A 16,240-nucleotide genomic window follows, 5' to 3' on the forward strand; every position below is an offset into this window, starting at 1 on the left:
ATACACAAAGCAAAGAAACTTGGTAAACCCTGCTAAGACAAGATTCACAACAGACATTTTGACATTGCATAGTTTTTATATGCAAAAGAAAAATCTGAGAACCTTGTTTATGTCCACTGAATGGAATGAAAGTGTCTATACAAAGGAAACTCTTGGGAAAGAAGTTGCGAGACACATCATTGGTCCATATTTTTGGAATGACATTGTTTAAGCACTTAGAGTTGGTGGTCCTTTAGTTAATGTAATACGTATGGTGGATGGGGAGAAAAAACCACCAATGGGCTACATTTATGAAGCCATGGATAGGGCCAAAGAAAGTATTGAAAAGGCATTCAATTATGATGACAGGAAATATATGAATGTTTTCAAAATCATTGATGCAAGGTGGATGGATCAACTTCATCAACCTTTACATGCAGTTGGACATATTTTGAACCCGGGGCTCTATTATAAAAATAATGAGATGAAGACTTTAACCGAAGAAGTGTGGTTGGGATATCATGCATGTGTTGAGAGGATGATCCTAGATAAAACTTTGCAATACAAAATAGGGGATGAGCTTGGTGTGTACATGAAAGCTGACGGGCTACTTGGAATTGAGTCGGCCATTAGAGCTAGAACCTTAAGGTCACCAGGTGAGCATTTCAACATTTAACTGTTAGAGCTTTAACTTTTAAGTTGTTACATATTAACTTTTAAAATAATTCTTCTACAGTTGAATGGTGGATGCAATATGGTCATAATGTCCCAAACTTGCAACAATTTGCTATTAGAGTGCAAAGTTTAACTTGTAGCTCATCCGGTTGCGAGAGAAATTGGAGCGTGTATGAACATGTGAGAACCTATATTACGTTATTACTAAATTAAATGGTATATAAATTGTCCAAAGTCCTCCCATTAATTACTTTCTACGAATTCTATGCAGATTCATAATAAAAAAAGAAACAGGCTTGAGTTAAAAAGCCTGAATGATCTAGTGTTCATCAAATATAATAGAACATTGGTGTATCGCTACAATGCTCGCAATACCATTGATCCAATTTTGTTGGATAATATTGATGATGCAAATGAATGGTTAATTGGAGCACCCCAAAATCATGAAGATGAAGAAGTATATGAAGGAGAAGGTCTCACTTATGGTGATGTTGCTACAACCTATGGTGTGGAGGAGAATATTTATGGTTTTAGGGGGAGTACTTTAAGGGGCAAGGAAAAAAGAGTAGCTACAGGTTCAAGTTCAAGTTCAAATAGAAATAGAACTCTTGTTGATGAGTCCTCCGATGAGGAAGAAGATGAGGACCGTGTAGAGCCCATGTTGATGGCACTTCAAGAGTTTGAGGATCTTGTTGAAGAATAGGATTTTGCTCTCTTTGTGATTTGGTTATGCATTTGCTTTATATGTTGTTACTTATGAGGATTATTGACTATATATTTACTTTTTAATCTAAGTCTTTTGAGTTCTTGATTATTTATCTATGCATATTTTTTATTTATTATTTTTATACTAAATAACACTTTTTATGAAAAAAGCATGTGCTTCGCTTCTTGCTTCTGTGAAGCGAGCCCCCGTCGCTTTTTTTCACTTTTCGCATCTCAAAACACTGTCAAATGCTAGATGCATCTACTAATTTGAAATGGATAACTAAGTCACATATTCCTGTAGTGAATGTGCCTATCCGAATTGATGTCCAAAAGGACCATCTACTAGGATCATAGCTTTTGAATTCCAAACACGCCTGAAGTGTGGTAGACCATTAAGTTCAAAGGATAAAAATCCTAAAAAAGCGTGAGGAATAGTAAAGATGATACTATACAAGAACCTCCTGAAGAAGGTCAAGATTTGAGTAATCCTGATATTCCTGAAGAAATCAGTGAACTCGAGACTCAAGTGAATGAATAACTTTCAATAAATTCTACCAGTGATGAGATAAATTTTGATCGATCAAAAATCAGAGTTGATAATATTTTTGCATATAATATTGTACTTAACCTCATGCAAGATAGTGAAAGTCTTGAGCCTAAATTCGTCGAAGAATGTTGATATAGATATGATTGGCCAGAATGACAAAAGATAATTCAATCAGAATTAGACTTACTTGCTAAATATGAGATTTTTGGACCTGTAGTCCAAACCCCTGAAGGTGTGAAACCAGATGGCTATAAATGGGATTTTGTGTAAAAACAAAATGAGATAAATGAAATTGTAAGATACAAGGCACGCCTTGTTGCACAATGATTCTCTCAAAGACCCGAGGTCAACTATGAAGAAACATATTCACCTGTTATGGATGGAATAACTTTTCGATATCTCATCAGTTTAGCTGTACATAAAAAATTTTAAATAAATCTAATGGATGTAGTTACAACTTACCTTTATGGTTCACTTGATAATGAAATTTACATGAAAATCCAGAAGGACTAAAATTGCCAAAAGGATTAAAATTAAGTCTCGGGAGATATACTCAATAAAATTGCAAAGATCATTATATGGTCTGAAACAATCAGGGCGTATGTGGTATAATCGCCTTAGTGAGTACTTGATAAATGAAAGTTATATAAATGATGTAATTTTTCCATGTATTTTTATTAAGAAAATGGAATCAGAGTATGTTATACTCGCCATTTATGTTGACGACATAAATCTCATTGGAATCCCTGAAGAGGTCCAAAAGGAGATTGAATATCTAAAGAAAGAATTTGAGATGAAAGATCTTGGAAAGACAAAACTTTGTCTGGTTCTGCAAATTGAACATTTAGTAGACAGAGTCTTTGTCCACCAATCTGCCTACATTCAGAAAATCTTAAAACAATTTTACATGGAAAAAACACATCCATTAAATACTCCAATGGTTGTTCGATCACTTGAAGTGGATAAAGATCTATTTCGACCTCCAGAAGAGAATGAAGAACTTTTTGTTCCTGAAGAACCATATCTCCGTGCTATTGGTGCACTTATGTATCTTGCCAACGCAACCAAACCTGATATAACATTTTCTGTTAATTTGTTCGCAAGGTATAGTTCATCCCCAACACGAAGGCATTGGAATGGTATAAAGCATATTTTGCGATACCTAAAGGGTACTATTGATATGGGGTTGTTTTATACTAACAAAGGTTGTGTAGACCTTATTGGTTATGCAGATGCAGTTTATTTATTAGAACCACATAAAGCTCGATCTCACACAGGCTCTCTATTTACACTCGGAGGAACTGCTATATCCGGTGATCTACAAAGCAGTCTATTATTGCTACTTCTTCAAATCATATTAAAATAATAGCAATTCATAAAGGAAGTAGAGAATATGTGTGGTTGAGATTGATGATACAGTTAATCAAAGAAAAATGCGGCCTAGAAAATGATGTCAAAGTACCACAATTATATTCGAAGACAATGCCGCGTGCATAGCTCAATTGAAAGATTGCTTCATAAAAGGAGACAGAATGAAACATATTTCACCAAAATTATTGTTCAAAAATGATCTTCAGAAGAATGGTGATATTGATGTACAACAAGTTCGTTCAAGTGATAATCTTGCAGATTTATTCAAAAAGACATTACCAACATCAACTTTTGAGAAACTAAGATATAAGATGGGAATGCGTCGTCTCCAAAATATCAAATGAAGCTTTCATCAGGTGAAGTAAAATAAGCGCTGCACTCTTTTTCCCTTAACAAAGGTTTTGTCCCACTGGATTTTTCTAATAAGGTTTTTAATGAGGCAGCACTTAAAGCATATTACCAGAAATTGTGTACTCTTTTTCCTTCATTAGACTTTTTCCCACTGGATTTTTCCTATTAAGGTTTTAACGAGGCACAATATTTATGGATGTTCCCTATAACTATATATATTATTTCTTGTAAAGTTTTTAATGAGTCACATTTCACGTTGACATCCAAGGGTGGTGTGTTAGAGAATTAGTGGTTGTCCACTTTATACTAATGGATGCTTCTTTTTGTGTGGGGCCCACTTAAAGTGGGCAAGTTGCCCACTATATTTTTTCTCTCCCTCTGGCTATAAATTGCTAGATTTTTGCAATAAAACGATACACATACAAAATTATCTTCTTTCTCTCTTCTCTTATGATTTCTATCTCTTATTAAATTGCGAAGTTAGTTTATTTTATAACAGTAGGAGCATACTAAAATTTTTCACTTTTCATTTCTACTACTACTTTTAGCCGACCTCTTTGTCCCTTCTTACGTGAGTTCTCCAATTTTTCTTTTCCTACTAATAGGAAAATACTAAAATTTCCACTTCTGCTTGCTTACTATTTTTAGCACACCTTTTTGGATTATCCAAAAGGTTTGGGTTCATTTAAGTTCTCCCAATTTAATTTGACGTAGGAGTTAAATACTCCTATTATTTTACATGCTTCATCGTTACCTTTTCAAATAATATTATCTATTTATCTATTTATATTATTATAAAAATATAAATATAAATGTTGATTAACTAAAATATTCACTAAAAATTGATTTACTTATTTGCCCTTTTAAGTTAAAATTTTCTCCATCTAAAAAATTACTAATGGGTATAAATATAATTTTGTATTAGGACTAAATAAAACATATTTCTATAAAGACTAAATTTATTGTAGGATACCACCAAAGGATGTGGTGCAGTGGATGGGGCTGCTCCTTCCTTAACCAAATGTCTCGGGTTCAAGCCCTGGATATGGAAAACTCTTTGGTATGGAATGCTTTCCTCCAAATGGGGCCCTACGCGGCGCAAATCTGGAATAGTCAGACTTCAATGTGGGTAGCAGATATAAGGTGGAAAACCAAAAAAAAAAGTTTATTGTAGGATACATATTATCCTATTAATACTGCTATGAGCTTAACATTAAATCTATTTCAAGTAAACCATGAGTAAGGAATTTCTACACGCTTTATAATATTGATTTACCAAATATCCATTAAATATTGAATGACTTTTATATCCTTAATGAGTAAATATTTAATAGTTATAACTTTAATTAATTTCAAAGTCCTATATATTTGCATAATAATTAAATAATAATTATTTTAAAAAATAGTAAATAACAACAACAACATACCCAGTGAAAAAAATAGTAAATGAATTTTTTTTCTATTGTAGAAAAATAGTAAATGATAATTTTTTCTATTATAGAGTTTTTTCAATATAGGGCAAAATATCAATCAACAATTCAATAAGATACAACCTCCCGTCATTAATCTTTTTTCGTAAATTCAAGATGATTCGAGACTCAGCTCCTTGATCCCAGGTCATATCGGAGTCGAATCTCAATTTGTGTTGAATTGCGACTCATAAATCAAGGTAAGATCTTGGGTCTGTGTGTCAGGGTTGGCTCCCGAGTTAGGTGTTAGAGTAGGTTTCCTGTTGGGTGTTGGAGTAGAGTTTCAAATTGATAGTCTAGGTCGGGTTCTAGGTCAGGTATTAGAGCGGGTCTTTAGTCGATCGTCGGAGTCGAGTTTCAAGATCAAATTTTAGTTCAAAAGCCGATTCTCATGGCCGAGTCCTGATTCAGACGTCGAGTCCCAAATCAAGAGTTGGAGTCAGGTCCTAGGTCAAAATTTATGATCAGATCCTAGGTCAAGAGTCAGGTTTAGTTCCCTATTCACAGTCAGATCCAAGATCTGATGTTGGAGTTGGTTCTCGAGTCAAAAGTTGGGCCGTATCAAGAATCAAAAGTAGGGTTCAGCTCTCATGTCAGATGTCAGGATTGGGTAGGTTCAGATTTTGGTTTGGAAGTCTGGTATAGGGCCAAATCTAGGATCGGAGTCGGATCCTGATCCATAATTCATATCGGATCCTAGGTCGAAAGTTGGTATCAAAAGTCGGATCCTGAATAAATATCGGGTATCATGTGTCGAGGTGTAGTTGTGTCTAGGGTTGAATGTCGGGATTAGATCTCGAGTCAGAAGTTGAATCTTAGATCGAGTCTTGGGATGTGTATGGGATTAGGTCCTTGAGTCGAGAGTCGAGATCGAGTCTCGATTCAGGTGTCGAATGTTGAGGTCGAGTCCCGAGTGAGGTATCGGGATGGGACTCCGATTAGTCATCGAGAAATTTTTGTATATTAATTGATAGGGAGTAACATGCAAAGCACGTTTATAGATGCTAATACTATATTAAAAGCATAATACCCTTAAAATGTTGATTGAACTTTTTGTCCTTCATTGAAAGAACTTCGTTTTAGACAAAATCGTCATTTACTATTTTCCTCAAATTATTATCTATATTTATATAATTATAATTTAAACTATCTTCCTAATAAAGTTTAATTGCTAAAGTGATCCTTTTTTTGAACAAATCCTAAAATTTAGGATTTTAATCAATGTAGAATTATATTTTGTACAAATTCTTTCCTTGAATTAATTATCACAACTAAATATTAAGAAGTCCTAATATATAATAGCTATTAGAAGATTAATAACTGTAAATTCCTAATACATTTATTCGCATAGTTTCGTGTTTGAAAGAAACTTTCAAAGTTTGATAATATTTAAAATTGTTATTCCTTTTCTTACAATCTAACACTGCTTCCATAGTTGTTATATGTTGATTTATTTATTTATTTATTTATTTTTAAATTGTTATTTTTTTCTTACGATCTAACAGTGCATTCAATAGTTGTTGATTTGTAATAATATTGTAAAACGTTAGTTAAATTATTTGGTCTCATAATTAATAATATTTATTTTATAATTTTAAAAATAATTAAAATTCTTATTTAATTTAGTTAATAAATCATGATATTAAACACTTCTAAATCAATTAAATTTCATGTCAGCATGTCTTTCTGCCCAGCAGCGCTGGAAACCGCTTGTCATAGATTTTCTTTGTCCGAAATGAGCTTCTCAGTTGCCAGGTTTAATGATTTGGTGGGATCTACAGATGTAGTGGCTGGTGAACCGCTTTTTCTTCTTCCACAAAACTTAGAAGTCTTGCTCCCCCTTGAAATGAGTGCATCGGGAGAATCGATAACTGCATCAAAGATGTAGTGCTAGTACATCTAAGACTTCTTAATTGGCTAGTTGAAGGTACCAAATCGACTTCTAGTTGTAGCGGATCTTACTTACATCGGTTCTAGAATTTTTATTTTATATAAAATGAATTTTATCTTATATTAAAAAAAAATCTACAATTCTATGTAAGTAATATTTTTGGTCAAACTTTACAAAAGACATAGGTTCCTCTACTTCTACTTTTTCTCTTGCATTCATTATTTTCATCTTTCTGTCTTTCTTTATTTCTTTTAGGTAATAGTTTTAAAGATTATATATGAATTATACATGATTAACAATTGACAATGGATTCTCTAGTTTTGATAATTTCTCATGTTTTTCATTTAATTAAGACTTTTAATCCAAAAAATGGATGAAACAAGTTAGTTGCCGCCAAATAAAGTAGTTGAATAATCATAGGTATATCTCTTAAAAAGTCAATAGAATTCTTTATCAGCAAATGAACCTACTCTCTCTCTCTCTAACGGTAACAATTCTCTCCCTTCTCTCTAAAAATACAAGCGTGAACAGTGCACAGGTCTGCCGGAATGGCCCTCACGCCGCTGGTGTAGCTCCCCAGGCCACCAGACTTAGTCCAAGAGGAGCTCCTTCCTCTCATGAACAAAACCCATCTGGAATCAACGCCTACTTCCATTCCTAGCTCCTCGAATGTTGATTATAATGTTGCGATCCCTGTAGCGATTTCTCAGGAACAGCTAGCCTGGGCACAAAAGATCATCTTTTTGTCACAAACTGGAAACATTCATGCAACTCATAGTAATGAGGCTGATTCTGTCTCTAAAGAGGTATCTTCACACCAAATTCCAACCCATTCCATCTTTCCAATCGAAGGATCACAACAGGCGATTTCTGCGAGAATAGCAGGAGAATTGCCTGAGAGTCGAACAAATTCTGGTGATATTGGAAGGAATTTGGATATTGAGGGTTGTTCTCCTGGTAAAGAACTTTCTCCACAACCAAATTCGATCAATTCTACTGGTAATTTCACCGGTGACCAGATTTTTGATAAGGTCGACGTAGCTCCGATGAATAAAAAGGGTCAAACTCAATGCCAAAATGTCAATAGGGACAAGATACACCCCTCACAACCAACAGTTTGGCTCGACTCAGACCAAAGTGTTGAAGGTATGCAGTCGACTATGGTGGAACAAAGAGCAAATGTGGAACCATTAAACTCTTCGAGCATATCAATTGGGGTTGAGGTTACTGCCTCATTGGAGATGAACTCGGACCATTTGAATGCCGACACTGAAGAAATGAAAAGGAACAATATGGATGGCTATCATAATCAAGTGCAAGACGGAATTCAATCCAAGTCAATCCAAAAACTTATGATCAGGACAATAGTGGAGAGGTTGCTACGTGTGGTAACAATATCAAGCTTAATCACAACACCTCAGCAACTACCAATACTCATCTCCCTCATGATTTCACCAAGCTTACTTCCAACTTTGATAAACATAACCCTCATTATCAACCAAATAAGCATAATTCAAATGATAAATCTCCCACAAATCCAAAACAGCTACCTCAGTTCCAGAGTTCCAAAACAGGTCCTGTCCCGAAACCAGATCCATTCACAGTTATACAAACTTATGCGACTAGACTGAGAGTTAATCAAACTAGAAATGAGGTGCCTATTGCTATTTCATCTCCTATTTTCACCACAAGACAGGGCTTACCGGCTGTAATTATTAAAAAGGAAGACTTTCTTGTGAAACTTGCTTCTAGATGTAAGTATGCTTTAATAGGTAAATTCACCAATACAATGCCCAAGATAGAGCTTATAAGAAGAAGTTTTATTCTTCAAACCCAACTCACTGGAGGTGTCAAGATTGCTCATTTCAATGCAAGGAACATTTATATAGACCTTGATAATGAGGAAGATAATATTTCAGTATGGAATAAACAAAAGATGTATATTGAAGGGCAGCTTATGAGACTTCAATTGTGTACTCCAACCTTCAGACCTGAAGAGGAAACACCTATTGTTCCAGTTTGGGTCATACTACCAGAACTACTTTGGCATTGTTACAACAAAGAGTTTATAACCCCCCTTCTATCCCCAATTGGTAAAACCCTGTACCTGGATGCAGCTTCATTTAAAAAAACTAGGGGCAGCGTTGCAAAAGTAAGGATACAAATGGATATCACCAAGGAAAGGCCCCCACATGTATGGATAGGATTTGATGAAGAGGATCACACTAAAGGTAGATGGCAGGCTATACAGTATGAAGGTATACCTGAATACTGTTCTTATTGTAAGCATCAAGGGTATACTATGACAAGCTGCAATGTTAGAGGAGAGATGAAGAAAACAAAAAAAGGAAAGAAGCTGAAGAAGCAAAGAATAATAAATCCAAGAAAGATGCTGAAAACCAGGTATGTCCCTTAACCATTTCACAACAACCTGAGAGTAATATATCTCTAACTAATGCAGATACAAAAGAAAACCAAGCTGGGAGGCATCAACAGCACCAAGATAGGAACAAAGACAAAGAGGAACAACAAGAATGGCAAACTCAAAAAAAACCAAGATATAAGGAGCAACAAAATAATGCTCAATCAAATCAGATTCTAGCAAAAAACAATAAATAGTATCAAAAAGGAGGTAATGAGTATGTGAAACAAGCAAAGCAATCTGGTATTGACTTATCTCTCCCATCCCCTCACCCCTTGGATAAATCTGATCACGACTATGAAGTTAATAATAATCAACAAAAGAGAAGAAACAAAGACAAAGACGATGGGAAGAGAACAGGTAATAGAGATGATGAGGATACAATAATCAGAGAAAACTCAGAAGATAATAGAACCAAGTTGAACCAGATCAATGCCCAATACATCAGGTGTCTGAAGATAGAGTAGTCCATCCTTAAACAAAAAACTCAGCTCCAATGGTTTAAAGAAGGGGATGCCAATTCCAGATACTTCCATGCTATCATCAGAGGGAGAAGGAGAAGATTGTATATTCATAAAATTGAAGATGATCAGGGTAATATTAATCAAGGAGATGCAGAAATTGCTAAGGCTGTTGTGGCCATTTTGAAAAAATATTTAGTGGAGACAGCAAGAAGATCAATGAAGATGTTGTTAATTACATTCCTAGAATGGTCAGTGACAATCAAAATCACTTGATGCAAGAGGTACCTACAAAGGAGGAACTGCAAAAAGTGGTCTTCTCTATGAGTGCTACTTCTGCTGCAGGTCCTGATGGGATGAGTGGCAAGTTCTTCCAGGTTTGCTCGGACATCATCAGTGAGGATTTGTTAGAGCTGATTCAATACTTCTTTAATGGCCATGACATTCCCAAATACATCTCCCATGCATGTTTGGTTCTACTCCCAAAAGTAGAACATCCTAACAGATTATCTGACTTCAGACCTATCTCTCTCAGCAACTTTACTAGAAAAATAATCTCCAAACTCCTTAGCAGCAGACCGGCTCCCATCCTCCCTCAACTTATTTCTAATAATCAATTTGGATTTGTCCAAGGAAGGAGCATATCTGAGAACATTATGTTGGCCCAAGAAATTATACATAACATAAAGAAGCCCAAAATTGGTGATAATGTGGTTATTAAACTTGACATGGCTAAGGCTTTTGACAAGGTCTCATGGTCCTTTATTTGTCTAGTCATGAGAAAGATGGGCTTTGGAGAAATCTTCATTGACATGGTATGGAGAATAATGTCCAACAATTGGTACTCAGTCATCATCAATGGTAGTAGGCATGTCTTTTTCCTCGCAACAAGAAGCCTCAAACAGGGAGACCCCATCTCCCCTGCCCTCTTTATTCTTGGTGCTGAGGTGTTGTCCAGAATGTTAAACAACCTTCATCATCATTACTTGTACACTGGTTTCCAAATGGAGAAAAGGGGTCCACAAATTAACCACTTGAGTTTTGCAAATGACATAATTATCTTCACCTCAACCTCTAAGTATTCCCTTCAGCTGATCATGAAGACCCTGTAGGTGTATGAGGACGCTTCTGGGCAGCTTATTAATAAGGACAAGAGCCAAATCTTGATTCCTACTCACACACCTACTGATATTATTGACAGAGTGGTGTCCATCACTCGATACAAATGCACTCATGGTCGTATGACATACTTGGATGTCCATTGTATATAGGAAGGTAAAGGATCATTTATTTCACTAGTATGGTTGCAAAAGTGATTGCTAAAATTCAAGGGTGGCAGACAAGGATGCTAAGCTATGGGGGTAGAGCCACTTTGGTTAAATCAGTGCTTCAATCACTCCCTATACATCTACTCTCTGACATAACATCTACCATAACTACTTTGAAGCAAATTAAATGCCTTATTGCTGATTTCTTCTGGGGTTGGGATAAGGAGAAAAAGAAGTACCATTGGGCCTCCTTGGAAACTCTTAGCTTACCAAATGGAAAATGTTTTTATTTCCTCTTGTTATTGTATGTCATTATTTATGAAAAGCTAAGTGAATGCTAAGAGGCTTGAGTGAGGTACCTCCGGGTGTCTTATTCGACATGTCATGTCTAGACCCTAGGCTTGGGTCGTGATACTTATGAAGAATTTTTGGTTCTTCTATCTTTTCTTTTCCACATATTTACCTCAAACAAATGCACACATTTTATACTCCTAATAACGACCCATATGGTCAACTTATATCAAATTGCAGTGCACTCAAATGCTTAACTACAAAAAGAGAAAAGTCAAAGCTAAATATAAGCTAATAATAATAACTGAACAAGTAAAATATACACAACACAATCTTTTAGACTCTAAGGTCAAGTGAATTTATATACTTGAGGGTAAATTTGATATTTGAAAATTATTATCGGGTTATCGGTTAATCCACTAAGAAAAAATCTTAAGTCGTTATTAAACTAATAACCCAGTAAAAGAAATTTATCATAAATGAATCGTCCAAATAGTAATTCATTACCGATAAATCAATAACATTTTTTCGGTTGGATTTTTAACTTCCCTAATATATTTTGTTAATTTGAAATGCGGATCACACTCTACAGTATTCTTTTATATTTAATGTTTTTCAAGAAAAGCAAGAAAAAAGAGATCACTCATCCAAATAAGATCAAAAGAGAAGCAAATGCATTATTAAAAAGTGGGAAACCAGAGGGGAGATTGAAGGAAAACCATTTGCATAAAGTACTACTTTAAATATTCTCATATAGAAATCTTAAACGAAACAAAGGAAGGAAAAGAAAAAAAAATGAGCTTTTATAAGTTCTTAATACAAAAGTTTATAGCTGTCCTTGTGTCTGTATTTGAATATTTTTGTATATTTCATTTCAGACCCTTAATTGTTCATCTTCAACATCCAAGTTGAGTATATACTATTTTTATAACATAAACTCATTAAAAATGGGAAGTTTTTGGAAGTCTGGACAAGATAAAAATGGGAAGTTTTTGGAAGTCTGGACAAGATTGATCAGTCAGTGACTGTGAGTTCCGCGAGGCGTACGTACTTAGGGGATTCATTGAGGTAGAGCAAAGCAAAAGGAGTAATATGGAGGCGCTAAGAGCCTCATACGCAGACGGTTCTTCTAACTCCGATTCTGATTCTGACTCCAATCCACAGCCGTCGTCAGCTTCCACATCACTTGCCCCTCTGCCTCCACCTCCTATTTCACTTCTTCACCCCCCCCCCAACTCTCTCGGTAACTTTCTTTTTCAAAACCAAGAAAAATCTGCTGAAGACGATTTATGCTCACTAAATGTTTGCCTTTTTATTTTTGAAGTTCATTTGGACTCAGTGAATCGCGTTCGAACCTTTCCTCACATTGAAGGAAATTATGTTATTGTAAGTTGGGTAAACTAGAGGAAGCTAAGTTACTTTTTGATAAACTTGTGGATATGAAGTTGATGCCTTGCAGAAGCACGTGTAATGCGCTTATTAAGGGATTTTGTGGCCAAGATAGAATCTTGGATGGATTTGATGTTTTTATGGAAGCTATTAATGCTGATGTATTACTCGCTTGCAGTTGTTACAATAAGTTAGTTGATGGTTTGTGCTTTCGTGGGTACTTGGATTAAGCTCTCTATATGTTTGATGCAATGTGTGATAGAGGGGTACCGCCCACAGTTCGTTTGTTTAAAACATTGGTTCTTTCGTTTTGTAAGAGAGGTAGAGTTGAGGAAGCGCAATTGTTGAGCATGGATATGGAGTCTTATGGTTTTGTTTTGGATAAAGTCATGTACACGACTCTCATCAACGGCTATTCCAAGAACCAGAAAATGAAAAGGGCTATGATGGTATTTCTCAGAATGCTCAAGTTGGGTTGTGAATCTGATAAGTATACTTAGAACACACTGATAAATGGGTTTACAAACTTGGGCATGTTCGACGAGGGTTGGGTGCTGCGTCAGCAGATGGTTGAATTTGGATTAGAACCTGATGCAGTAAGTTACCAAATCACGATTGTCAAGTATTTCAAGGACCATAAAGTTGATTTTGCATTGATGCTAATAGATGACATCAATCAATGCAATGGTGCTCCCAGTGTTCACTCTTATACTGCTTTAGTCTCTGCACTTTATAAAGAGAATCAGTCAGCAAAAGTAGATTACTTATACAGGAAGATGTTGTACACTGGATTGGTTCCTGACGATGTTCTGTTTTTTTACCTTGATCAACAATCATCCAAAAGGGTCAGAGATTAGAAGCATGCACATTTTTGCGGGCTATTACCAAGAACGGTTGTGGTATTGACCTCTTTTACATCCCTAGCCCTATCAGTCGTAAAGTTACTTCAGATATCATGCTTGATATTGATTGTCTCTTGGGAGAAATTGTGGCAAGAAACTTACCTCTGGCTAGTGTTGCTTTCAATATATACATTATTGCTTTTGTGTCTAGGAGGAGAACTTGATTCTGCTCAGCTTTGCATGGATAAGATGGCAAGCCTTTCTCTTCAGCATTCGCTGTCAGCTTATAATTCCATGATCAAGTGCCTTTACCAAAAGGGACTACATGAGGATGCCAGGTTTCTTGTTGAAGTTATGAAAGATCAAGGTCATGTTCCAAATCAAGCAACATTCTTGATTATGGTAAATGAATACTGTAAACAAGGTGGCATACAATCAGCACTAGAAATTCTGGACCAAATGGAAGAGAGTGGATTGAAACCTAGTGTTGCTATATATATTTTTTTTTTTATGGGAACAGACCCTACACGAGGCTCCCACCTCTCGTGCACAGTCAGGGGTTAAGCAACACCCCCAAGCCTTAACATAAATAATCAAAATAAAAATACAAGGAGGGGGACATAAACCTTACCTCCGATCCTATGGTGGTTCATAAGTCGGCTAACCTATTAAGGTCGGCTAACTCATCCCCGATACAAAAAAGAGACTAACTATAACTAGAAAGCAGTAAACCTGTGAGAGGACTCCTCCCGGTACAATTCAACTATGAAAGCATAAATGAGGGAGACTCTCCCCTTCCATGAGAAAACGGAAAGTAACCTACACTAGTCCTATTCCAACTATGCTACATACCAGACATAGCTTCATTGAAGAAGAACAAGTATACGAAACTTCTATCTCGCATGGGCTGGGAAATTCTTTTCATCTTTGCTCTTTTTAGTCTTGTCGTACCAAGTAGGTCCAGGTGAAGTGTGCCTTTGTATCATGATTACCAGCTAAGGAGGCTGAAAGGAGAGGAAGTATATGGAACTATAGTAGCCAACAGCCTTGGAGTTTTTGTGGAGAATCTGTTGTTGCTGATGCTGTTGAACTTCATCTAGTGTTGCTATATATGATTCCGTCATTGGGTGTTTGGGTAGAAAAAAAAGAATAGGCGAGGCCCGTGGAGTTTTCCGGAGAATGCTCGACGCTAGAATTTATCCTGATAAAACTTTGTTTCGAACAATATTAATGCTCTATCAAGAAATGGGCGAGCTATTCAGGCCCATGAGCTCTTCGATAAAATGTTGGAAGATGGAGTCCAACCAAGCCACTATGCTTATACTGCTCTTATAAATGGGTTAGTTCAAAAAAAACAAGATAGAGAAGGGTTGTGTATACCTCGATCGAATGATAGAAGAGGGTTTCATGCCAAATACTGTTCTTTATACTTCTGTTATAAAACAATTCTTAAGGAAGAGAGAGTTTGAATTTGCATTTAAGTTGGTTGATTTGATGGAAAGAAGTGAGATTGTGTGAGACCTGGTAACTTATATTACTTTGGTCAGTGAAGTTTCTAGAAATATTAGGTCACTTGATGGGAAAGGGCTTGTTCCACAGAGAAGGTTCGAAGAATTTAAGGAAATGTTGTTCATGTTGCCTAAGGAAACCGGTTTGAAAATCTCAGTTAGCTCTCAGGAACAAATAAAATATCTTGCACTTTGGCTGATAAACAAAGTGAAGAACACTCCCCTTATGCCAAATTTGTACTTGTATAATGGCATAATTTCTGGGTTTTGCTGGTTAGAGAGTATGCAAGATGCATACAAGCACCTTGATACAATGCAAAATGAAGGCATCCAACCAAATCAAGTTACTTTTACTATTCTAATTGGTGGGTATTTACGAAGTGGTGAAATTGATTGTGTTGTTAGTCTTTTCAACAAAATGAATGCACATGGTTGTCCTCTAGATAACATCGTCTACAACACTTTAATAAGAGGTCTATGCAGACATGGAAGGCTCATGGATGCTCTATCGCTCTCATATACAATGCTCAAAAAAGGATTGGCCCCTTCTAAGGCATCATATGAAAGTCTTCTTAGTTCTCTTTATGCTAATAATTGGAATGTTCATGCACTGAAGATATGCCACGATATTCTTGCCAATAAATATGTCCCTTGTGGCCATAATCTTAAATTGTTGATTTGTATACTAGTTGAAGAAAATAAGTGACACGAAGCTCATTTTATGTATGATTTGCTTCTTAAGAAATAAGATTTATGATGAACACAAGGTATAGGTTGGATATGATCTGATATTGTTGGGCTTCCCTCCCTGGTCCGTGTGTATCAACAGAGTACGGACTTTTGTGTTGAGCTGCACATTGTAGCTTATGTACCCTTAGAATTCCCTTTGGTAAATTGTTGTAAACCACCAACTTTGTATTTATTAACTCCGTTTTTTTTGCTTACAATTTCTAATATAGTATGGTATTCTCTTGACTCTAATGTTTGATGACCACAACATATCTTTATGATTACACTTATATACAACACTATATAGTTACATTAATATATATAATTATTCACTATGTA

General features: G+C 35.8%; 1 protein-coding gene and 1 pseudogene across 1 annotated transcript; both read left to right on the plus strand.

Moving 5' to 3' along the window:
• Window positions 1-250: 250 nt before the first annotated feature.
• LOC129894594 (uncharacterized) lies at window positions 251-867 on the plus strand. The gene is made up of 2 exons (XM_055970290.1): window positions 251-635; window positions 716-867. The coding sequence occupies exons 1-2, from the start codon at window positions 251-253 to the stop codon at window positions 865-867; spliced, it is 537 nt and encodes a 178-aa protein (XP_055826265.1).
• A 10,307-nt stretch (window positions 868-11,174) lies between these two features.
• Window positions 11,175-15,929, plus strand: LOC129894595 (pentatricopeptide repeat-containing protein At5g62370-like; annotated as a pseudogene).
• The last annotated feature ends 311 nt before the right edge of the window (window positions 15,930-16,240 follow it).

Source organism: Solanum dulcamara, chromosome 7 (assembly GCF_947179165.1).
Source record: "Solanum dulcamara chromosome 7, daSolDulc1.2, whole genome shotgun sequence".
Taxonomy (NCBI): domain Eukaryota; kingdom Viridiplantae; phylum Streptophyta; class Magnoliopsida; order Solanales; family Solanaceae; genus Solanum; species Solanum dulcamara.